Source organism: Culex pipiens, chromosome 2 (assembly GCF_016801865.2).
Source record: "Culex pipiens pallens isolate TS chromosome 2, TS_CPP_V2, whole genome shotgun sequence".
Taxonomy (NCBI): domain Eukaryota; kingdom Metazoa; phylum Arthropoda; class Insecta; order Diptera; family Culicidae; genus Culex; species Culex pipiens.
In genome coordinates, this window is record NC_068938.1 from 9,062,124 (window position 1) to 9,088,553 (window position 26,430).

Genomic DNA, 26,430 nt, shown 5'->3' on the forward strand with positions numbered 1-26,430 from the left:
AACTCTTCAAATCCCCCGGAGCTATATGGGCGTGGCCTTGGAGTACAGTGTGGAAATTTACGATCTCAGATATTTTTATTACCACTGGGCAGCAATCAAATGTCTAAGAATATTGAATTGCATATTGTGTCACCCTCTACAGCGTGGTACAGAATTGTAATGCTATGCTATGCTATGCAAATTATATTTTTAAAGTGTCCGTTCTTTTATTACGTAACGCAGTTGCAATTAATCCATACATTTTTTTTAACGTGTATTGAAATTTGGTTCCATACACAGCACCATTGAAACTGAGGAAACTGTCTAAATATTACAACACAACAGCATGTCATGCCAATAAAGAACAAAAGTTCACACACAAAAAAACTCTTTCTTCCCTCAACAATCGATCATTCCATGCTGACGCACGGCGCGGATGCCATATCGCATGCCGACATCATCGCGCTCACTCTTAATTTGGTTTGCAATTTAAACATAAATATAGATTTCAGGCCACTTTATTCGATAATTACATAGGCTGGTTGGATTCGATTCGCGCACCTTCCCGCAGTAGGGTAAATTGGGGTATCTTGAAGATTTTTATCATTTTTTGTTTTCAAATTTCAGTGTTTTCTAGAATGATTTTTGGATTTTTAATAATATTTTTGAAAAGGTTGACCATTTTTTCCCAACCTGACCTAAACTTTCCTTCAGTTGGTCGTTTTTATCACCTCTCCAGCATCAACAATCGGGGGAAAAAGGTCCAAAACACTAGTGCGTTCGACAACGCACTATGATGACCACCGGCTGATTGCCAGGCTGCCCGGCGGGGAGTCTATTTACAAGCGAGTGGACACGACCGCAGAACAAGTGGTCACCCCGTTCCGCTCTCTCTATTGGGCGATCCCTTGGGGTCTTTACCGAGGGGTCATTTCGGGACCGCGTGAACCACCAAATCCACCGAAATTAATAGCTTCGGCTGTACGTTTAATGATAATTTGGTGTGCGAGGTGGCCCCTCTCACTCGGGGTCTGATTCCAGTAGCATTATAATAATCAGCAGTGGGGCCATCTCCATCTTGTTTTCCGAGGGGTCCTTCTTACGCGAGAGAGCGAAAAACAGCGATGCCTAATTTTATGTTCACGTACGTCATGGGGAGAGTTCAGTTTGGACAATCCGGCCGAGGTCGCCCGAGATATATGGGATTGATAATGACTTGGTAGCCGGTAGTTAAGGTCTTCGGGTCGTCCCTCGGAGTTTGTATTATAGAGATCGAAAAGTCGTTAGCGCGCCACCGGGTCAAATAGACTTGGAACGGGGGATGACTTTCTACATGACGAGCCTAAATCTGCTGGGAGTTTTTTTTGTGGCAGGAGATCTAATGGGTGAGATGACTTTTAGAAAACGAAAAAAAAAGAGTTCGGTTCGCCAGAAATCTTCACGTGGGTGCCCCCTAATGCTACTGATGTGGGGTGATTTTGTATGATGTTGTCTCGAATTGGATTTGAAATGGCCGGAATTAATCGCAGCGCGAGATGTTATTTTTAATAAACTTACGAGGAGCCTGAACTCAGTTTAATTTTAATCGGATAAGTTTGAGCGTGGAGGGGAATTCCTCGTTTAATGAGGTTTTATTTAACGGTTATGTTGTTTGGACGGCGACGCGCTGTGGCGAATTTTCTGCCCAATTTCCGACGAAAAACGGCTGAATATGTGATGACGATCAGCGAGAGAAGAAATGTTTGTTTTGATTCGGCAGAGAAGCCCCTGAGGGGAATGATCAGGCGATGCTGGAAGTTATGTTCGGCGTGATCAGGTAGACTATATATTTGTTTCTCTATCGTTACAATTTAAAATAAATCAATTTCTTGATCAATAATTTCGTAACACGATATTTTGAATTAATCTCTCAAAAACCGCTCACGTCAAATTCCACACAACAATAAATCCACCAATTCTGCGTCTAATGAGATTAATGCCAGTAAAGCTCCCCGGCACGAGAGTTCGCTTAAGCCGTTACGAACCCACGTGTTGTTCGTACGTACGTACGAGAACAAACAACGACCTCGTCGTGCGGTGCGCGCCAACAAAAGCTTACAAGGATTAGACACGCGGTGGCCCAAGTCCCCAAAGGTCTCCCCTCGCGGAAGGGGAGCGCGGTGGCAAGTTTGTACTGACTGGCCTTTCGGGGCACAGAACCATCCAACGTGTGTTCGGACTCGTGGTTTAGGTTGAACTTAGACCACGGGATCACGCGTCGATACTGTCTGTAGATTTTCGGATAGTTTGAGTCAAATGGGCAAGATTACTTTTCTCAAATGAGTGTGTTGTCTATTTAACCCCAGCTGCCCATGCAGGAACCGCCACTTGCGGCTGGGGAACCTTCACGGACGCGGCAATGCCCGCCGCATAAGTGACCGCAGACAGTGGCGTGGGAATGTTTATTTATTTTCATTTATTTTATTTATTGATCAATTTATCTGGTCGGCACCCCGGCTTCCAGAATAGGACTTTTTATTCGCAGCTTTTATTTTTTTTGTTTCATCGGTTCTGTTACGGCCAGTCCGTGGTAACTGACAGTTGTTTTAGCGTGCACGATCGCCATATGAATTGAAGGATATTACCTTTTTTCCTGCCTTCTTGCGATATGTGTGTGAGTTGCTCTTTAACGCGACTGCCGCCGAGGTGCGATAACCAATTTATCGAAATGTCTTACCTTTATTGGAGCTGTTAACTCGTAGCCGCCGGACTTTATGACAGTGGTGAATGAGTTATGAAGTATTTTTGAATCCGTTTATTCAGAACATTGCAAACATTGAAGATCCTAACATCAAATACATTATTTCTTCGACTTCTTGGCTTTCCCCTTCTTCGCCCCTTTCTTCGCTCCCTTCTTACCCTTCTTTTTCTTTCCCTTGCCAAATCCCTTCCGAACCATAACCCCACGCCACCAAGCCTGAATCCTCACCGCAAATTTTTCGCACATCCGCCGATGTTCCGCTTCCTCGCTCAACGTACGCTCCCTAACCTCCAGCTGAGCCACTTCCTCCTTTCTACGCTCAACCTCCCCCTTCATCTCATCCCACTGTCTCTTCTTGGCACGTGCCTTCTGCAGTCTCGAATCAATATCGTCCTTTTCCCGGTCAAACCGTTCCATCCAATCGTTGATGTCCGTCTCGACCTTCGCCAACTGCCAGCTGTAATGGTCGTCAATCTTCCTCGCAGCATCCATCCCACTCCCAACGTAACGCTCCAGCACCTCAGTCTCCTTCCGAAACTCCAACTCACGAATCTCCATCGCCTTCACCAACTGCTCCCTCCTAGCAGGTTCCCACTTGCCAACAAACCGATTCCTACCAATCTCCAACTGTCTTCTCCCATGAAACTCCTCATTCAAATCGTTGAAAACCTCCCGCAGCACCTCCAGCTGCTTCTCCAGCGATCGCACGTCGATCAACAGCTTCGAAAAGTGCCAATAGCTGTACGGATTGTCCTGGCCCTGGCGCGAGTCCAGCTTGCTCAACCGACGCAGCAGCGCCGGGTCCGGTTCGTCCACCGTGAGGTATTGGACGGCGTCCAGGAAGTCCACGTGCTGGAGCAGAACTTCGCCGATGGAGTACGATTCCGACGGGTCCAACAGGTCATCGCGGCGTGGGTTCAGGTTCAGCACTTTGAACCTGGTTATGGCGTTTTGAAGCAGCTGCGATAAGGCAGTTTGTTCTGTCTTGTCGAGTGGTTCCATGGTTTGTGGGTTTGGTAAAACTGGCTTGCTGGGTTGTGTGTTTTATTGTTTAATGTTGGTATTAGCAATTTCTTTTTTTTTAATCCGTTCCAAGGTTATTGAACACAATGTTGTGAAACGTATCTTACATCTATTCGACGAGATTTACCGAGATGAATAAATATGAAGAGTGCTAAAAAAACAAGCTTTGCAACGATTTACAACCACATTTTTGTACATTTCCGAAAAAAAATCTATGGATGGGATGTTATGTCGAACGTCCGTATGTAGTATTGAAATACAAGTCCTGAAAAATTCAACTTTATAGCACCCATTCAAGCGTGTTTGTTGTATCGAATAAGTAATACTTCTAGATTCTGTTCTGAAAAAGTAAATAGTTTCGCAATGGAGTTGCAAAAACATAAAATTTCAACCCTCCAAAATTTAAATTTGAGACAATTGGTCCGAATCTGACTGCAACGTTATCTCATCTTTGGCCATACCAGCTCATATTTAGATTCGGTTCATTTATTTAAAAAAAAAATAAATCTATTAAAAATTATCGACACAAGGGGTCAAATTAAAATTTATTCCATCTTGGTTGAACATTGCAAATTTCATTTGCTTAAAAAAAAGGCCTGTGAACAATTTTGTTGTTGCACTTTTGGTGCTTTGAAAACCGCCTTGAGTCAGGGGTACTCAAAACACCCAAAAAGAAAAATACACCAAAATTTTGGTTTGTTGGATCTTTAAAAATAAAACTTTAGATTTGCTGCTTTACGATTCATGATGAGACAATTTAGAATTCTAGAGGTTTTTGTTGGGTTTTCTGAGTGATTTGGAATTGAAAAATATTTTTTTTTTCTCAGTATCAGTCAATTTTGCCCTCATTTTTCAACTCGTGATTTCTTGAAATTTGGTTCATTTATTCATTCATTCTTCATTCTGCTCAAAAATTAAACTTTTTAGAAATTTTCACATCTAGCCAAAATTTCACAAAAGTTTAATTTTTAACACTGCAAATAGAATCATTAAATAACGAGATATCACGAGTTGAGAAATGAAGGCTAATTAAGTGAAACTGAAACAAAAAATATTTTTTACAACCAGCAGTCTGATTAACTCAAAAATATAACATTCGTTTCAGAGGGGGTGCATTTCTCCATGGAATATTTTTGAATTGCAAACAAACGAAAAATAACAAAAAACCTTAACCCTCTACAGCCCGATTTTTTTACGAAAATGTGTATTTTTCCCTTGTACAGGAGGTCATTTTGACCAACTTTTGTTTTACGAAAAACTTTACTTCTCTTGTTTTATGTTATTCTTATTTTATTTTTAGTATTTTATTTTGCATTTATCTTGTTTAGTTTATGTTTGTTTTTAATTGTCCTATAGCACTTAATAAAATTACATTTGGCCTATCTGATTTTGAATGACATTATCATCATTTAAATTATAAAAAAAATGCGTAGAGTCTTGGACAGTACAAAAATTATTGCATACTTCTTTTTAGTAAAAAACACAGCCAAATGTGACCCCTAAAAAATGTCATTTTTTAAAACATTGGCAAAGTCAAATAAAACAAATTAAACTTCCAGCTCCAAAATTTTGTAAAATTTTAAGAAATCTTCTTTCAAAAAATGATTGAAAATAGATTTTGGGCAAATTTTTAAATCGAAGCCCCCCTAGAAGTGGAGTTAGGTTGTAGAGGGTTAAAATGCTCATAACTTGAAAAAACTTTAAAAAATATTTGTACCAGCCTCACTGATTAAACAACGTTCCGGAATTAGGTGCAATAACAAAAAAATGGATACAAATAATAAAATGCTTGTAATTTAATATTAAGGCCGATGCAAATATTTAAAAAAGTTTTTGTCCCTCGGCCCTGGCCAAGGGGGGGGGGCAAAAAAAAAAAGAAATAAAAATTTAAATAACAAGCCATAGTCTTCACATTTGAATGAAAAAAGTGTTTTAATAGTAGTTTATGCAACAAGTTGCAAAAAGAGGATTTTTTCAGCACGAGTCGTACATTTATCTAACGAGGTTTACCGAGTTAGATAAATACGACGAGTGATGAAAAATCAAGTTTTGCAACGAGTTCCATACAACGTTTTTTGCAATTCCGAAAAACACCCTTTGGACAGAATTATAGGACAAATGTCCATGCATTGAGTCAATGAATCGTTCAAATCAAAAAAATGTTGAAAAGTATAACTTTTCCTAACAAGTGCTGAAAAGTTCAACTTTTCAGCATCCATTTCAGTGCTGAAAAGTAGAACTTTTCAGCATTTGTTTTGAAATGGGTTACTATTCGATTCTGTTATTTTTGGTACAGAAAAGTAGGCTGTTTCGTCGTTCAAGAATGACAGGAAAAGTAAGTAGTTTCACGACGGAATTGCAAAAAATGCATTTTACACTAGTTCAGTTGTTTTGCAATCATTAGTTTTAAAAAAATGTAAGATCTGTCAAAAACAAAAATTGTATCGAATAAAAAGATTTTGCATCGAAAATTTTCAAAAAATCTTAAGATTGTTTAATAATAAACCCAAACATGCTAAAAATGATTTTAAACGCAGAAGAATGTATTTTAATTTGATTTCAGCGGGTTGCACTTCAATTTTCATTGAAATTTTGAAGTTTATTGTAAGTTTTTTTTTTTTTTGCCCCCTGTATTTTCGGGCCAATTTTGAAGGGGGGTGGTGACAAAAACTTTTAAAAATATTTGTACCAGCCTAATACAAATTACAAAATGGCCAACTGTTGCTTGGAAAAAGTTTATAAATACACAAAAAAAAATGTAAATTTACTCGACATGGAAATCATGAAACACATGAAAACTCGATTGATGTAAACTTAAGATTCGGTATCTTTATCCCACGTAAAATCATGTTTTTACGTATGATTAGTTGCAAATTTACACCAATACGTATTTGAATTTAAATAAACAATGACGTGCAAAATTGTTACATTAATGATGTTACATTCATAATTATTTTTTTCTTTGTACACTCACTTCTTCCAGTTTATAAATACACTGGAACTACAATCCCAAGATCTAAATATAGCCATATGCGTGTCACCGACACCCAGCACCCAAAAGTGGAATGCCGTGTGTTCAAATATAGAACCACCACGCAAGTTTAGAATAACAACTAACCGAAACACCCAGCATGCAACATAGGGAAGCGACCTCTACAACATTGACGACTGCCGATTCTTCCTCACGTTCGTCGGCTTCATTCGGGCCAGGCCCGTTCCGCCTGTTGTTGTCCTTTCGTTTTCGTCCCTCATTCTCCCGTACTTTCCCCTTTCACAAAAATGTGCGTTCATGTGTCGTTTTTGGGACACCGAAAAATTACGTCCCTCCCGAAACACAGTACTGCACACGGGGCGCCGTTCCTGGACGGGCTTTTCGGACGGTTGATCAGATGTGCGCGATAGCAGTTGGCATCTGTTTTTGTTTGGCAGTTGAAGTTTCGAAGTGCAAAGAGCGTCATGTCGTCGGCGCTAGACCGCTTCCCAGTTGAGGTGATCAATGGTTGCTTGGATGGGCGTTGTATTTTTCTGAAATGAAAAGCATTTTGCAATTGTTTTCGCAGGTAATGTGCTGCATCTTCGACCAACTGTCCGGGCCGGAACGACGCCCACTGCATCTGGTGTGCCACGGCTGGTACCGGATGTTGACCACGAAACACTATCTGCTGGGGCGGCGGCTACGGTTGAACCCCGAAAACGTGGAGCTGTTCGAGATGAACGGCGAGGATGTGCGCAAATTTCCGTGCGTACGCGTACGCGACGACGAATCTAGTCCAAGATCTGTGAACAGAAGGAACTTTCTCAGCCTACTGCGCAGGGTGGTGTTTGGGAAGAATGTGCTTGAAAACGTGCAAGAGCTAACGCTGGAAGGAGTTCAAAGTGATCTGCTGGCTGAGTTGTTTGGTGGTTGTTTAGTGCGATTTCCGAATCTGAAGGTGCTGGTTCTGAATTGTTTCGAGTTTGATGCGTTGCATGATGTGAGGAAGTGGAATCTGTCAACATCTCTAACATCTCTGGAGATTTCTGTTAGCAAACAAGAAGAAATACAATTAATTGAAGCAGTAGCAGAACAGCTGACAGTGTTGTGCATTGAAACTATAAGATTAAACCTGCTGCTCAAGTGCTGTGATGTTGGAAATTTCAACAAACTACGAACGTTAAAACTCAAGTCAGACACGTTCTTTCCAGAGCGATTTTCTAGTCCAAATGATATAAGTGATAATTTTAAGAAAACTTTAGCACAAATAACTACGCTTAGCATTGTGTTTCGTCACAACGACTTTCTACTTGGTTATGCGCCACTTTTGCATTATTGTACAAAACTGGAGTCTTTATCAATTTTTGGAGCTGATTTGTGTGTTGCGGCCTGTAATGTGATAAGACAACTGAGTTGCTTGAAGGTGAGTGTTTGCAGCTTTCAATTTATATTGTCTTATGTTTGTAAAAAAATCATAATTTTTCATACCATCTTAGAAACTGGAGCTTCTGGTTCGCATCGAAAAGGATGACTATCTGCTACCGTGGAACTTACCAAATCTAGCAAATCTTCACACGTATGTGGAGAATTTGGCACCCCTTGGCGAGGACTCGCCAGCACTGGCAACGATTCGCATCTCAAACCACACAATCCGCGAGGGACGATTCAGCAATCGACCCGTTGAGAGATTTTATGTGAGTGACTACTTGATCGAACGTTTGATGGATTGATTTTAATTTGGTTGATTTCTTTTCAGCTCAACAGATACTTTAGTCACTTTGAATCGATTCTCAAACTATTTCTGTACGATGTCTATCTGGAGGAGGATTTGCTGCTCCAGTTCCCAAAGATGAAAGTTCGCGAAATCATACTGCGCTGCGTGCGAACGGTACGACTCCCTTCGAAAGCTTCAAACAAAATATCTCCAGATCTTCAACTCGTTCCAATTCTCTCCCCCCGCAGAGCTCGCTGATCCTGGACATCATCTACGAGCGGGCACCGGCGATCTTCTATCTGCGCTTTTGGGACTGCTGCTTTCTGGTGAGCCCTCGGGCCAAAATTCCATCCTTCGAAGCCCTGGGCCGTCTGCTGCCGCACGTTCGCATCTCGCATTCCAGTAGCAAGATCATCGCCACCAGCAGCTCAACCGCCGCCCTGGACCACGACCTGCCGACCATCCTCCTCAGCTGAGGGGAAAACGCATGCCCCGGGGCGGATCGATTCATCGATTTTTAAGAGAGCGATCACAATTTTCAAGAAAAAGTTTCAGCTCCAAAAAATGTTTACAGTTATTCCCGAAAGTCCGAAATGCCTTTATGCTGAAAATCACTGATCACGACACGGGGATCGCGATCGAGAAAGGCTCTCTGGGTTCCGAAGTTCGACGGCAGCATTATCGAAAAATTAGAAAATCAATCAAGGCCTTGGAGGCGTACGGAGGGATTGATTGAAGCTAATTTAAATATTTATTAGGTGCGCTGCCGAAAGGTGTTTTTAGTGCGGGGCGCGCTACTGGATTCGGCAGGGATGCCAGCGGGACAGATCCTGCTGCACTAGAGTTGCTTAAATTTGAACGAAACAAAAAAATTACCAAAATGGTCAAAATGACCAAAATGACCAAAATAATATGAACAACATGACCAAAATTACCAAAATTACCAAAATTACCAAAATGACCAAAATGTCCAAAATGATCAAAATGACCAAAATGAACAATATTATCAAAATGACCAACACGACCAAAATACCAACATGACCAAAATAACCAAAATAACCAAAATAACCAAAATAACCAAAATGACCAAAATGACCAAAATGACCAAAATGACAAAAATGACCAAAATGACCAAAATTACCAAAATGACCAAAATGACCAAAATGACCAAAATGCCCAAATGACCAAAATTATATGAACAACATGACCAACATGACCAAACCTACCAAAATTACCAAAATTACCAAAACAACCAACATGACCAAAATTACCAAAATTACAAAAATTACAAAAATTACAAAAATTACAAAAATTACAAAAATTACAAAAATTACAAAAATTACAAAAATTACAAAAATTACAAAAATTACAAAAATTACAAAAATTACAAAAATTACAAAAATTACAAAAAATACAAAAATTACAAAAATTACAAAAATTACAAAAATTACAAAAATTACAAAAAATTACAAAAATTACAAAAATTACAAAAATTACAAAAATTACAAAAATTACAAAAATTACAAAAATTACAAAAATTACAAAAATTACAAAATTACAAAAATTACAAAAATTACAAAAATTACAAAAATTACAAAAATTACAAAAATTACAAAAATTACAAAAATTACAAAAATTACAAAAATTACAAAAATTACAAAAATTACAAAAATTACAAAAATTACAAAAATTACAAAAATTACAAAAATTACAAAAATTACAAAAATTACAAAAATTACAAAAATTACAAAAATTACAAAAATTACAAAAATTACAAAAATTACAAAAATTACAAAAATTACAAAAATTACAAAAATTACAAAAATTACAAAAATTACAAAAATTACAAAAATTACAAAATTACAAAAATTACAAAAATTACAAAAATTTCAAAAATTACAAAAATTACAAAAATTACAAAAATTACAAAAATTACAAAAATTACAAAAATTAAAAAATTACAAAAATTACAAAAATTACAAAAATTACAAAAATTACAAAAATTACAAAAATTACAAAAATTACAAAAATTACAAAAATTACAAAAATTACAAAAATTACAAAAATTACAAAAATTACAAAAATGACAAAAATGACAAAAATGACAAAAATGACAAAAATGACAAAAATGACAAAAATGACAAAAATGACAAAAATGACAAAAATGACAAAAATGACAAAAATGACAAAAATGACAAAAATGACAAAAATGACAAAAATGACAAAAATGACAAAAATGACAAAAATGACAAAAATGACAAAAATGACAAAAATGACAAAAATGACAAAAATGACAAAAATGACAAAAATGACAAAATGACAAAAATGACAAAAATGACAAAAATGACAAAAATGACAAAAATGACAAAAATGACAAAAATGACAAAAATGACAAAAATGACAAAAATGACAAAAATGACAAAAATGACAAAAATGACAAAAATGACAAAAATGACAAAAATGACAAAAATTACAAAAATTACAAAAATGACAAAAATGACAAAAATGACAAAAATGACAAAAATGACAAAAATGACAAAAATGACAAAAATGACAAAAATGACAAAAATGACAAAAATGACAAAAATGACAAAAATGACAAAAATGACAAAAATGACAAAAATGACAAAAATGACAAAAATGACAAAAATCACAAAAATGACAAAAATGACAAAAATGACAAAAATGACAAAAATGACAAAAATGACAAAAATGACAAAAATGACAAAAATGACAAAAATGACAAAAATGACAAAAATGACAAAAATGACAAAAATGACAAAAATTACAAAAATGACAAAAATGACAAAAATGACAAAAATGACAAAAATGACAAAAATGACAAAAATGACAAAAATGACAAAAATGACAAAAATGACAAAAATGACAAAAATGACAAAAATGACAAAAATGACAAAAATGACAAAAATGACAAAAATGACAAAAATGACAAAAATGACAAAAATGACAAAAATGACAAAAATGACAAAAATGACAAAAATGACAAAAATGACAAAAATGACAAAAATGACAAAAGTGACAAAAATGACAAAAATGACAAAAATGACAAAAATGACAAAAATTACAAAAATTACAAAAATTACAAAAATTACAAAAATTACAAAAATTACAAAAATTACAAAAATTACAAAAATTACAAAAATTACAAAAATTACAAAAATTACAAAAATTACAAAAATTACAAAAATTACAAAAATTACAAAAATTACAAAAATTACAAAAATTACAAAAATTACAAAAATGACAAAAATGACAGAAATGATAAAAATGACAGAAATGACAGAAATGACAGAAATGACAAAAATGACAAAAAATAACGACATAAATGACAAAAATACAAATCGACAGCACTGCTCTGCAAACTTTTATCCTCGTATCGTCCAACCTATCAAAGACCTATAAAAAGTGGCCGCCACGATGCAGCTGCCCAAAATCAAAAAATCAACCTTAAGGCTTCCAAGTTACGCACGCTATGCCAACATTCTGCACTCTTCAAACCCTCAAGCCACCTCCTTCCTAACCTCCCAAAAAGTCGTGCCTTAACCACTCTCCCTCTACACTAGTAGTAGATCCTTTGATTGATATGCATAATTCATTCGTCGGCGCGGTAGCTTTAAGGTCTCTCTCTCCGAGCCCACCACCGAAATTAATAGCGCAGGGTAGATCTATGCTGGAAGATGAAAAAGTGGTGCGCGTCGAATGCAAATCAGGCCGGCCCCACATGCCCCCCCCCCGAACCCGCAAACTTCGAAAATCGTGGTTCGGTTGGGGAAGCTTTTGATTAGAAGGAAATGGGCGCTTTGTGAAGTTGGGGGGACAGACAGACAGGTCCGTCCGTCAAAATTTCTGAAACGTCGAATGTCGGCCAAAACGGTAGCCGATCCTGTCCATTTTGGACCCCCTCTCTCTCTCAGTCTCTCTCGTTGAGGTGAATTGTTTCGATAAATATGTCAGAGGCACGTCGTGGAACAACGCAGAAATTGATGTTTTTGGATTTCTTTTTTTTTTTCGACAAGGCCGAGACCGAGTACTCGATCACAACAGCAATTTCCTGATGGGCTACGACGCTCACAAGGTCTCGTACGCGACCATGCCAAGGGGGTAAGATTAATGCGTGGTTCCTCCCAGTTTCCAAGGACCGTCCCGCGATGGGGGTAAAAGATGGTCCCTTCGTCATCATCAACGTCACCGGTCCTGGCCAGACACATTTGGCGTGTGACGACACTGGCTGCGCAACGACGTATCACGGTAGCGATTCTAAATTAACGCGCCGCGCCAATGTCCACCGAGGACTTAGCTGGGACCGGTTCTGAGCAAGTCTGTCGCTGGGGTGCGCGACTTCGCAACGGTTCAATTTTTCATGATGACGTTGGGACAATGAGGAAAAAGTATAACTTTTCAAGTTCTGAACTTTTTAACATTCAAATGGATGTTGAAAGAATAGTTTATGCAACAAGTTGCAAAAAGAGGATTTGTCAGCACGAGGTTCACCGAGTTGGGTAAATACGAAGAGTGCTGAAAAAATCAAGTTTTGCACCGAGTTCCATACAACATTTTTTGCACTTCAAAAAAAACACCCATTGAGTGAAATTTTAAGTCAATTTTTTATGTATTTTGTCAATAAATCGTTTAAATCAAAAAAATGTTGAAAAGTTTTCAAAACAGGTGCTGAAAAGTAGAACCTATCAGCATTTTTTTTTAGAAAAGTGTTGCTATTCGATCCTGTTATTTTTGGTACAGAAAAGTAGGCTATTTCTTCGCTCAAGAATGACAAGAAAAGTAAGTAGTTTGACGACGGAATTGCAAAAAGCATTTTTCAGTATTATGATTGGCTATGAAAATGACCGTTTCGTCATTCGAGAATGGCAAGAAAAATAAACAGTTTCAAAACGGAATTGCAATAATATTCGTTGAAAATATATTTTTATTTCTAAAAATATCACAAAAATCTAAAATATCTTTTAAACTGACTTCTCTCCCACTGTGCTCCCCAACTCTCCACAGACAGGAAAAATCCCGTCCAATCTGCATCTCCATTACCCAGAGAATAAATCTTCATCCCAAAATCCAGCCAGCCAGCCCCAACGTAACACGGCACAGTTTCCGACCCTGAAAAACGGTAGCACTTGTTGCAGTCGTCAGTCCGTAAAAAAGAAAAACATCGGACTGCATCGCCAATCCAACCCTAGCTTCTTCCCTCAGCTATATTCTCCTTCTCGATTTGCAAAACGAAAGCAAAACCAAGGAAAAAAATACAATTTAAAATTTAAAACTGATAAATTATCGAAACACAGTAGCGACTTTCGACGCAGCTAAACGATTTTGAATATAAATGAGTTTATCTCTTTTTGCTCTTTCTTCGATTTCCATGCCTTATTCTTCGGAGGCAACTCCGCAACGGCCCCCGGAAGGATCCCGTCTCGGATTGCACCCAAGAACCGACTCCGAGCAGTCCCGGCAGACTAATGTATTTCATTAGGCAGAGCATTTTTCCTAGAGTGTCGTGAAATATTTCATTTTGGATCGTGAGAACTCGCGCGACTTGGCGAGACCCGCGCCGCGTTGTAATCCTTTTAGGAGGAGCTTGCGAGACTTGGAAGTTGATGAAGGTCTCGCTCTCCGTGGCGAGCAGTGCTATTAGAGGTGATGGATTAGAGCCGTTTTGATGATAAAATGTTTGACGAATACCAGTAGCAGCTGTCTGTTGTTTACGAAATATTTTTGATTGACCACTCGGAGGTTGAGTGAGCTGATGGATGGGATTAGCATTTTGGATGCCGCGGTGTTCGGTATCAGAAATTCTCGTGGGTTTCTTCGCGGGCAAATCGGCCGGTGTGATTAGCGCATGTCAGAAAGGTAATCAAACGCCACATCGATGGGGAAATTTCTATGTCCAGTTTTTCATTTTTGGGTATTAAGATCGCTTAAAGCTGATAGTTGGTTGAAATGTGTGTAATCCTTTATGTCAATTTATTCAAATAAGTATAAATGTCAAAATATCGGTAGTATTAAACAGCCCACATAAGCTCTGTGCATCAAAATCATCATATCTTGGGTTAGTTTGCAAACACCTTTGACATAAAAAAAGTTGAATTTTGGAAGGTTGAAATATGGTTGGTTGAATATTACCTTTTTGCCTTCCTCATTGAGGTAAGGCTACAATCCTGCTCTAAAAATGAACTTTGTATAATAACTTCGTGGACCCACCTTCATGTATACATATCGACTCAGAATCTAAAACTGAACAAATGTCTGTGTGTATGTGTGTGTGTATGTATGTATGTGACCAAGATATAACCAAGATTATAAGATCTTAAAAACATATGAAACACAATAGTTTATAGGACCTTTTCAAAAAAAAACTCTGGATATCTCGATTTACTATTCAAAAATACCTAAACGCCATTTTTTAAAACGCCGTTTTTCGATAATTTCTCATCCAGATTACAAATTATTAATGCTCTCAAAAGACAAGAAAATTCACTAGGGCCTAGGCTCTGGTGCAGGTCGAGGGAGAACAAAAGAAATCAAATTCCAATATATTGAAGCAAAACGGATAAGAGAGTGCTTGATGTTTTATAAAAGTTATGCAACCACCGATAATATTGAATTTATGAAAATATTTTTTCCTGAAGTCTTTTCCGATCTGTGGTCCCAAAATTGGAAATATGCAAAAAAAAAATCATGAAAGTACCCCATTTGATTAAAAGGCATTTTTTTTTGCAACTCCGAAAAACGCGTTTTTTAATGAAATTTTATGTCAAACATCCATGTGTTAAGTAAATTTCTCGTTCAAAACAAAACAAAAACATTGAAAAAGGTAACTTTTCACCTGTTAATTTTGTTAATTTTGGTGGAGGAAAAGTCAGCAGTTTCACGACTGAATTGCAATAGTAGTTTATGCAACAAGTTGCAAAAAGAAGATTATTTCAGCACGAGTCGTACATTTATCCAACGAGGTTTACCGAGTTGGATAAATACGACGAGTGCTGAAAAAATCAAGTTTTGCAACGAGTTGCTTACAACATTTTTTGAAATTCCGAAAAACGCTTCTTGAATGGAATTTTATGTCAAACATTCATGTGTTTAGTAAATTCACCGTTCAAAACAAAAAATATTTAAAAATGTTACTTTTCGATAATAGTGTTGAAAAGTTCAACTTTTCAGCACCCATTTCAGTGCTGAAAAGTAGAACTTTTCAGCACCCATTTCAGTGCTGAAAAGTAGAACTTTTCAGCACTGGTATTGAAAGGTATTAATTTTCCTTTCTGTTATTTATGGTAGGGAAAAGTAGGCCGTTTCGTTTCTCCAGAAGGACAGGAAAAGTTGACAGTTTTACAGCAGAATTGCAAAAAAAATGATTTTTAATTAGTTTACCATGAATTGTGCATGTTTTTTAATAAAAAAAATATTTTTTCAACAAATATTTGTGTTTTTGCCCCTATTTTTTAACATAATTTTGCAAAGAGGGGAAATACAAAAACCTGAAATAAAATTTGCAATGGCCTACAGAATCGTAATGTTAGGCCCTTTTTGAAAAAAAACTAGGTTTATTCAACAAAATCAAAAGGAATTTGTTATTAATATTGGGTAATTCTCCGCCAACTCACACAGCAGTTGCCCCGACCCCTCTTCGATTTGCGTGAAACTTTGTCCTAAGGGGTAACTTTTGTCCCTGATCACGAATCCGAGGTCCGTTTTTTGATTTCTCGTGACGGAGGGGCGGTACGACCCCATCAATTTTTGAACATGCGAAAAAAGAGGTGTTTTTCAATAATTTGCAGCCTGAAACGGTGATGAGATAGAAAATTGGTGTCAAAGCGACTTTTATGTAAAATTAGACGCCCGATATGATGGCGTACTCAGAATTCCGAAAAAACGTATTTTTCATTGAAAAAAACACTAAAAACGTTTTAAAAATTCTCTCATTTTCCGTTAATCGACTGTAAAAAATTTTGGAACATGTAATTTTATGGGAAATTTAATGTGTTTTTCGAATCTAAATTGATCCAGAAGGTTAATTTTTTCATTTAGAACAAAATTTTTCATTTTAAAATTTCGTGTTTTTTCTAACTTTGCAGGGTAATTTTTTAGAGTGTAACAATGTTCTACAAAGTTGTAGAGCAGACAATTACAAAAATTCTGATATGTAGATATAAGGGGTTTGCTTATAAACATCACGAGTTATCGTGATTTTACGAAAAAAAAAGTTTTGAAAAAGTTGGTCGTCATCGATCATGGCCGTTCATGGTCACCCGCGACAGACACGGACGACGAAACAAAGAGAAACGCAAAAAGTGACTTTTTCAAAACTTTTTTTCGTAAAATCGCGATAACTCGTGATGTTTATGAGCAAACTCATTATGTCTATATATCAAAATTTTTGTAATTGTCTGCTCTACAACTTTGTAGAACATTGTTACACTCTAAAAAATAACCCTGCAAAGTTAGAAAAAACACGAAATTTTAAAATGAAAAATTTTGTTGCAGATGAAAAAATGACCCTTCTGGGTCAATGTAGATTCGAAAAGTACATTAAATTTCCTATAAAATGACATGTTCCAAATTTTTTACAGTCGAGTAACGGAACTAAATGGGAGAATTTTTAAAACCTTTTGAGTTTTTTTTCGATGAAAAATACGTTTTTTCGGAATTCTGAGTACGCCATCAAATCGAGCGTCTAATTTTACATGAAAGTCCCTTTGACACCAAATTTCTATCTCATCACCGTTTCAGGCTGCAAATTATTGAAAATCAACTCTTTTTTCGCATGTTCAAAAATTGATGGGGTCGTACCGCCCCTCCGTCACGAGATATAAAAAAACGGACCTCGGATTCGTGATCAGGGACAAAAGTTACCTCTAAGGACAAAGTTTCACGCAAATCGAAGAGGGGTCAGGGACACTTTTCCCGATTTCGTGTGAGTTGGTAGAGAATTACCCTATTATTATAATAAAATCTTTTTTTTTTCCAACATTTGTTTTACATTTTTATTCTTTGCATTGAAAATCGAATAAAAGGTTAATAACAACCAGAATCTCATGCACTAAAAATTACCTATTTTTCTCTAACTACGGGAACTATTGATACATTGCCATTCCATTTTTGGCAACACGAATTTTCCAACATTTCTGCTTGCCAAAAATCAAAAATACTAAAGTACATACTGTCTACAAAATAAATCAAAACAAAGTTTTACCATCAAATTTTCGCAGGTTTAGGTCCAGGTCCAGAAACTACAACTTCCTTGGTCGCTGTGAACCTTAAAGAGTTTATAATGTACAGCTATTGTACAATAAAGTGGAATTATTTTAACGATTGATTTAACAAATTATCTGTACGGATTAATTCTTTTTTTAATGGTTTTCTCAATTTACTTTATTTTTACAGGAGGTGTTTTACAACCTGAGTTTAAAACAAGAGTTTTTTAAACATAAGTTATTTTTGATTCAAAATGAGATTTTAAATAATTGATTTCTTTTTACTTCATCTCAAGTGGATTTTTGTTTCAATGTTCTTTTAACGGGAGATTTTAAAAATTTAGTTTTTCTATGAAATTGATAACTTCCAACATGGGATGCCCATTATCCATCATTGCTTTGACGGTTTTATTTTTTTTTTTTTTTCAACTTGAGTTCTTCAACACCAAATTTTGTTTATTCTGCATTTTTTGAACATAAGTTTTTAATTTTAGTTAAAATTTTGTTACTCGCTGCAATGAAACTTTTTTCTTCTAAATTTGGCAATGATTTGTGACTGTTGCAAACTTTTCCGCCAGCCAAATGTACCCTCCCAGGGGCACATTGTCCGTGCCCGCCCCAATAAGCAACACACAACCTGGCCCCTGCTCATTACAAAGTTAGGCCCTCACCACAAATGACTCTTTCCGTGCCATAATCCTGAAATATATTTCACTCGCAACTGCTCATTTTTATATCATTATAACTACCTCTTTCGACAAAAAGAGCCATTGCCGCTGCTGTCTCTTCGGCCTGCGATGTTGTCCCGCCCGGGGCAACTTCAGATATTTGTGCTGACCAAGCGAGCGAGGCTGTCCAAAAGTGAAGCGAGAAAAAATGCAAAACGTGAATTAACAACGTCCTACCTTGTGGCTCCCCAAAAGAGGGCGAAAAACCAACTTCTGAATGAATGAGTACCGTGTGCGCATATGGGCTAATCTCCGGATCCCCACAAAACCCAGGTAGCCATCCGAAGTGGTCGAGCGTGATCCCGAAGAAGCCGTCCGCGCCGCAAGCACTTTTCCGTTGTCCGTTTTAAATTATATTACAATTATAATTAAAATACCATCTACCAACCGTCCAAAAAATAAAACCCTGGACTAACATAGGATTCGAGCCAGCAGCGCGTCTCATCTGGCACACACCCCAAGAACCAAGATCCGTGCGTGACTTGTCCTGGGCTGACGTCCGGATTGACCCAACACGGGTAGCCAAAATGAGCCGCGATGAGCCGGAGCTGATCATGAAGAATGAACTCCCTAATCGATCGGTTTTGTGGTCGCGCTGTTGTTCCGGACGCAAAGGGGTCGAGCCGGGACCACATTCCTTTGACGGCGTCAGCATCAGCTACCTGAAACAAGCGAAACGAGATCGGCGGTTCATTCATGGTTTTTTTTTCGGGATGGGGTGGCCGTGCTGCTGTCCGTCAGTCAGCCAGGTCGTCAGTGGCACTTTATCCTGTGCCAGCCGTAAACAGCATGAAGGGGAGTGATTCACCTGGTTGGGGGGAGCTTGTTTGAGGGAATGATAAAAAATAAACAAGTTGGCATTTTCAAAGTTGATGTCAGCAAATGCTTTAGTTCCACCAAGATATGATAGATTTAGGCTCCCTAAACACCCGCCAATCGACAGAAATAATTTTTAGTGAATTTCCTGCCAACACATAAAATTTTAAATTTATTGTATAAATGGTATGGAGTCATATAAAGCAACCCTGCATTTTACGATGAAAATTCACTTAAATTTAATTCTGTCGATTGGAGCATGTCCTGAATACTCAAATCTATCATACCTTCTCGAAACTGAAGCGTTTGCTCACGTCAACTTAAAAATTGTCGAAATGTATTATTTATATATGAGCAGTTCTCTCAGATTTCGATCATTCGTTTTTTTTTTACATTTTTTAATTCGACTGAAACTTTTTTGGTGCCTTTGGTATGCCCAAAGAAGCTATTTTGTCTATATAATTTTCCATACAAATTTGGCAGCTGTTCATACAAAAATGATGTATGAAAATTCAAAAATCTGTATCTTTTGAATGAACTTTTTGATCGATTAGGTGTCTTCGGCAAAGTTGTAGGTATGGATATGGACTATACTGAAACAAAATGATACACGGTGAAATTTTTTTTGATGGATTTTTATTTAACTTTTTGTCACTAAAGCTTGATTTTTTTTATATGTTTTAAAGGACATCAAATGCCAACTTTTCAGAAATTTCCAGGTTGTGCAAAAAATCTTTGGCCGAGTTATGATTTTTTTAATCAGTACTGATTTTTCCAAAAAATTTAAATATTGGTCGTAAAAATTTTTCAACTTCAGTTTTCCATGTAAAATAGAATTTGCAATCACAAAATACTTAAGTGAATTTTTGATAAAGTGCACCATCTTCAAGTTATATCTATTTTTAGGTAACTTTTTTGAAAAAAGTCGCAATTTTTCATTTTTTAAAATCAGTGTCCATGTTTGCCCACTTTCGAAAGAAATAATTTTGAAAAGCTGAGAAAATTAAATATATTTTGCTTTTTTGAACTTTGTTGATACGACCCTCAGTTGCTGAGATATTGCCATGCAAAGGTTTAAAAACATGAAAATTGATGTTTTCTAAGTCTCACCCAAACAACCCACCGTTTTCTAATGTTGATATCTCAGCAACTAATTTACAATGTTAAAATATGAAACATTCGTAAAATTTTCCGATCTTTTGGAAAAAATATCTTCAACATTTTTAAACCAAGACTAATATTTTAAAAGGGCGTAATATTGAATATTTGGCCCTTTTGAAATGTTAGCCTTCATTTAAAAATTTGAAAATTCAAAAATAAAAAAAAACGTATTTTAAAAATATAACTTTGAGTGACAGAATGTTCAATAAAATTAATCGAGTTAATACCCGTGTACCTTTTTTCCGAAAAATCCTAATAATAACCTACAATTTTACCGAAGACATCAAATCGATCAGAACATTCCAACTCAAGATGTAGAATTTTATCCATTTATTTAACTATTTGGTATAAAAATTTGTATGAAAAAATCTAATGATGCAAAATGACTTCTTTTAACATAGGGAATGCATGGACAAAGTATTCATCCAAACCAAAACTTATTTTTTTTTAAATATCGAAAAAAATACTCCTCGTTCTCATAATAGTAGTTTATGCAACAAGTTGCAAAAAGAGGCTTTTTTCAGCACGAGTCGTACATTTATCCAACGAGGTTCACCGAGTTGGATAAATACGAAGAGTGCTGAAAAAATCAAGTTTTGCAACGAGTTCCATACAACATTTTTTGCAATTCCAAAAAAACCACACACTGTGTGAAATTGTATGTCAAATTTTCATGTATTTTGTCAATAAATCGTTTAAATCAAAAAAAGGTGAAAAGTGTTACTTTTCGAAACAAGTGCTGAAAAGTTCAACTATTCAGCACCCATTTGAGTGCTGAAAAGTAGAACTTTTCAGCATTTATTTTGAAAAGTGTTGCTATTCGATACTGTTATTTTTGGTACAGAAAAGTAGGCTATTTCGTCGTTCAAGAATGACAGGAAAAGTAAGTAGTTTCACGACGGAATTGCAAAAAAGAACTTTTGAACACCAGGTTTGGCAATTTTAAAAAATAAATTAAACATAAAAGTTATTAACAACACTGGGGCCATCCATGAACCAGGTGAACTCAACATCTCCTCGAACCTTGCGAAAAATTAGATGCTCAATTTTTAGATTTGTATTGGACAGTCACTTCGTGTAGTAGCGTAAGTGAAATAGCAAATGTATCAACATTTTTTACACAGAAAATACGTTTTATTTAGAATTGTTTATCCCTCTTCGGAAAATTCACATAAAATATAACAAACTTATGAAAAAAAATTGTCTAAGTTACAACCAAGGAATTTGGGAGTGGCCACGACTTCCTGGATCTTGCTGTAGCATTACTCCTTTTGAACAGAATCACACAAAAATCGAAGAGTCGATTTAAAAGATCATAAAATTGAAAACAACACAGAAAAAATTGTAATAGTGACAGATTTTGTGTCAAAAAGGTGGAAATTTATCAGGAACTGGTCAAATTATCATCACTTTCTGTTGAATTTGCCTTTTTACACAAAATTTTAGGAAAACTACTCAAAAAAGAGGCAATTTTCAACCATTTAAATTTTCAACCTAATACCGTCTATGAACTGTTTGATTTGATTTGTATTTCGAGCGGGATTTCATTTTTTTTTCGCCAATATAAGAAAGAACAAAAACACTAGAGGAAGTGCCCCAGAACAGAAGCATAATTTCTCGTAACGAAACAAAAAAATCGCAACTGCAATAAAAAGCCGTTCAAAAGGGTGCAATTACCCTCATCTGCAACCGCAGAAAATCAGTAACGTGTGTCCAGTTGGGTTGTGTTCTTGGTCCGGGGTAGAAATTGTTTTTGCACGAACCGTTCGACCGGTTCCTTTTTTTGACGATGGCCACATGACAGCCCAAGTTAAAGTCGACCATAAGGACTCTGGTCTTTTGGGAAAATCATAATTACCCAAAAATCGGGCTAAAAGTGAGAATAAAATACCAGTAAAACTACCCGAACGAAAGGAAATCGTTTTGCGAAACATTTATGAATAATTTAAACATTTCCTGTAGGCATCTAAATTCAGCGAAAAAGCCATAGCCCCGAGGAAGCAGCATCCCTGGCCCTGGACCGAACCCCCGTCATCATCTTCATCAGAAAATGACCACGGCAAGCAAGCAAGCAAACCTGCGCAAGTTAGGATGGTAGGATGTGCTGTGCTGTTGCTGGCTGCGAAGCTTATTAAAATGCAGAACAGTAGTGATTTCCCCCCTGCGCACACCAGCAGCAGCATCGGCAATGGCAAGTGCTGTTCAGTGCAGACCTTAAAGATATGCAGCAGCAGCAGCACCCAGGAAAGGGTCGTAATCTTGGCACATCGTATAAAGTCCCCGGACCCCGGACCGGCTATCGAAGAGCAGGACCAGCACTTTAATTCTGCAAGCAAAGGATCGCCTAGAGGCGTCTTACTTTAAAACAAACTAATAATACAGTAAACGATCAAATGACGTTTGTAAATATTATTCACCACAACCCCGGCATTCCAGCGCACATGCTGGGCTGGGCGCAGCTTTAAATGGTTGGTTCTGCGGCGCTCGGAACTGGAAGAGGCTAAGGAGAGTTATATGAAGTTGCTTATTGTGGGGAGACCGTAAAATTAGGTACTTCTCTCGCTCTTGGAGGAGAAGAAGAAAAGCGGCTGTAAAACGGTCCAAACAGGAAATGAGTCTGTTTCCTGCGGTCATTCGGTCGCAGCATGGAAGGTTGAAGTCACGCATCACGGAGAAATGGCCGCTCTAAGTGGCTTGGTGACATATACTATGGCTGAGATGCTTAACTTAACTGTGAGTAATGTTTAGATTTAATTAAGTTTATTTTATGTCAATCTGGATACTTTGTACCATCATCTGATATAAATGGATGAAATTTAACTTTAATTTTGTTATTTGGCAATTTCAAGTTAAAACATTAGAATCATGAAAGCAATTCTCCACCAAAACCGGAAATAGATTTTATTTATATTCTTTGATTTGGTTCAAAATTTGTGGAGTACTTTCCTATGAGCAAAGAAGCCATTTTGTGTCATTGGTTCACCCATACCACCCATTGAACTATCTCAGCACAGGCAGCAAAAACAAACAAGAAAGTGGTCGAACAAACAAAAGTAGGCAATGAAATGGTTTGATCAGCGAATCGAAATTTACGTTCTATTTAAAATCTAGACTTTTTTCGAACAAGGAACAAAAACCTAAATTCATAATGTAAACATTCATTGACGTGAAAAGATGCACTGTTTGTTCACAAATCAAATACATATTGGACCATATTGAATTGTTGTTATGTACAAAATATTGACAATTTAAGTACATTTTATTTATTTTTAAATAATCTTTTAAACAGTTACAATCATCCATGTTCAAAAAAAATCTTTTAAACAGTTACAATCAAAAAAAAAGGTTTTTTGACAACCTATCCAACGATGGGTCGGATGGTGGATCCGGACATAGTTTACATACATTTAAGTGAGATCCGGCTTCCAAAAAGTGCATAAATATCACTTAAGTGGACATATCTCGAGACAGGGTTGCCAGATCTTCAATGTTTTGGACTCGTTGGAAAGGTCTTTTGATAACCTATCCAACGATGGGTCGGATGGTGGATCCGGACATAGTTTACATACATTTAAGTGAGATCCGGCTTCCAAAAAGTACATAAATATCACTTAAATGGCCATATCTCGAGACAGGGTTGCCAGATCTTCAATGTTTTGGACTCGTTGGAAAGGTCTTTTGATAACCTATCCAACGATGGGTCGGATGGTGGATCCGGACATAGTTTACATACATTTAAGTGAGATCCGGCTTCCAAAAAGTGCATAAATATCACTTAAGTGACCATATCTCGAGACAGGGTTGCCAGATCTTCAATGTTTTGGACTCGTTAGAAAGGTCTTTTGATAACCTAACCAACGATGGGTCGGATGGTGGATCCGGACATAGTTTACATACATTTAAGTGAGATCCGGCTTCCAAAAAGTGCATAAATATCACTTAAATGGCCATATCTCGAGACAGGGTTGCCAGATCTTCAATGTTTTGGACTCGTTGGAAAGGTCTTTTGATAACCTATCCAACGATGGGTCGGATGGTGGATCCGGACATAGTTTACATACATTTAAGTGAGATCCAGATATATGTGAAAACACATTTTTATACATAACTTTTGAACTACTTATCGAAACTTCAATCTTTATAAAACTCGATCTATGGGACCCTTAACCAAGTCGAATGCAACAGGTTCGGGTCAAATCGGTTCAGCCAGTGCCGAGAAACATGAGCTAGTTTGTTGGTCACATACATACATACACACACACATACACACACACATACACACAGACATTTGTTCAGTTTTCGATTCTGAGTCGATATGTATACATGAAGGTGGGTCTACAACGTTTTTATACAAAGTTCATTTTTAGAGCAGGATTATAGCCTTACCTCAGTGAGGAAGGCAAAATGAGAACACGGATTGTTTTACGATTTTTAAATTAACTTCTTTTTGCAAAAATTAAATTAAAAAAAACCTGTTTTTAATTTTTAAGATTTTTTGACATGTTTAGGGGACAAAAACCTCAACTCTTGAGCCATAGAGAAGAATAGACAAAAATGTGAAATATTTTTTTTTGGGAAAAAAAAACTTGAGTAATTTTTTTGACTTTTTGCCTTCCTCACTGAGGTAAGGCTATAATCCTGCTCTAAAAATGAACTTCGTATAAAAACGTCGTAGACCCACCTTCATGTATACATATCGACTCAGAATCGAAAACTGATCAAATGTCTGTGTGTATGTGTGTGTGTATGTGTGTGTGTATGTGTGTGTGTATGTGTGTGTGTATGTGTGTGTGTATGTATGTATGTGACCAACAAACTAGCTCATGTTTCTCGGCACTGGCTGAACCGATTTGACCCGAACTTGTTGCATTCGACTTGGTTTAGGGTCCCATAGATCGAGTTTTATACAGATTGAAGTTTCGATAAGTAGTTCAAAAGTTATGTATAAAAATGTGTTTTCACATATATTTGGATCTCACTTAACTGTATGTAAACTATGTCCGGGTCTATCATCCGACCCATCGTTGGTTAGGTTATCAAAAGACCTTTCCAACGAGTCCAAAACATTGAAGATCTGGCAACCCTGTCTCGAGATATGGCCCCTTAAGTGATATTGATGTACTTTTTTGAATCCGGATCTCACTTAAATGTATGTAAACTATGTCCGAATCCACCATCCGATACATTGTTGGTTAGGTTATCAAAAGACCTATCCAACGAGTCTAAAACATTGAAGATCTGGCAACCCTGTCTCGAGATATGGCCCCTTAAGTGATATTGATGTACTTTTTTGAAGCCGGATCTCACTTAAATGTATGTAAACTATGTACGGATCCACTATCCGACCCATTGTTGGTTAGGTTATCAAAAGACCTTTCCAACGAATGCAAAACATTGAAGATCTGGCAACCCTGTCTCGAGATATGGCCACTTAAGTGATATTGATGTACTTTTTTGAAGCCGGATCTCACTTAAATGTATGTAAATGTAAACGTATGTCCAGGTCCATCATCCGACCCATTGTTGGTTAGGTTATCAAAAGACCTTTCCAACGAGTGCAAAACATCGAAGATCTGGCAACCCTGTCTCGAGACATGGCCACTTAAATGATATCGATGTACTTTTTGGAAGCATTGTTGTGAGGAAGGCTCCAACCACATAGGTGGATTAAGTTAGTTTTTTAATTGAAAATCAAATTTGCATTCGCATTTGCATTTTCACAAAAAAAAATGCAAATTTGCAAAGCTTGAAATGTACTGTTCAGATTTTTTGATAATGTGCACCGGTTTCGAGGTAAAGCCACTTTAAGTTCAATTTTAACTGCAAAATTCCCGTTTATCGAAGTTTTATGATATTTCCCTCAATTGTCCATTCCTAAATTATTTTTTTTTTTTTGAAAATTCGGAAAGTTTCCACTAAAATTCCCTTAGTGACATCGAAGATTGGACCTTTGGTTACTAAAATACAGCGAATAAAAAAAGAAACAAGAAAATTTAAGTTTTTAAGACTCATAAAAACCAAGGTTGTTAATCGATAAAATTATCGTCGATAATAATACAACTAACGATAACGAT

General features: G+C 36.8%; 2 protein-coding genes across 3 annotated transcripts; one reads left to right on the forward strand and one right to left on the reverse strand.

Moving 5' to 3' along the window:
- Positions 1–2,747: 2,747 nt before the first annotated feature.
- LOC120412690 (dynein regulatory complex protein 10-like) lies at positions 2,748–3,755 on the reverse strand. The gene has a single exon (XM_039573266.2). The coding sequence runs from the start codon at positions 3,719–3,721 to the stop codon at positions 2,819–2,821; it is 903 nt and encodes a 300-aa protein (XP_039429200.1). The 5' UTR covers positions 3,722–3,755; the 3' UTR covers positions 2,748–2,818.
- A 3,011-nt stretch (positions 3,756–6,766) lies between these two features.
- On the forward strand, positions 6,767–8,989 carry LOC120412697 (uncharacterized). 2 transcript variants are annotated; one of them, XM_039573274.2, is made up of 5 exons: positions 6,767–7,231; positions 7,303–8,139; positions 8,213–8,410; positions 8,473–8,604; positions 8,679–8,989. In XM_039573274.2, exons 1-5 carry the CDS (start codon positions 7,199–7,201, stop codon positions 8,904–8,906), a joined length of 1,428 nt encoding a protein of 475 aa, XP_039429208.1. In that variant the 5' UTR covers positions 6,767–7,198; the 3' UTR covers positions 8,907–8,989. The 2 variants fall into 2 exon arrangements, with proteins under 2 accessions (XP_039429208.1, XP_039429209.1); XM_039573275.2 differs by having other exon boundaries at positions 7,173–7,241.
- The last annotated feature ends 17,441 nt before the right edge of the window (positions 8,990–26,430 follow it).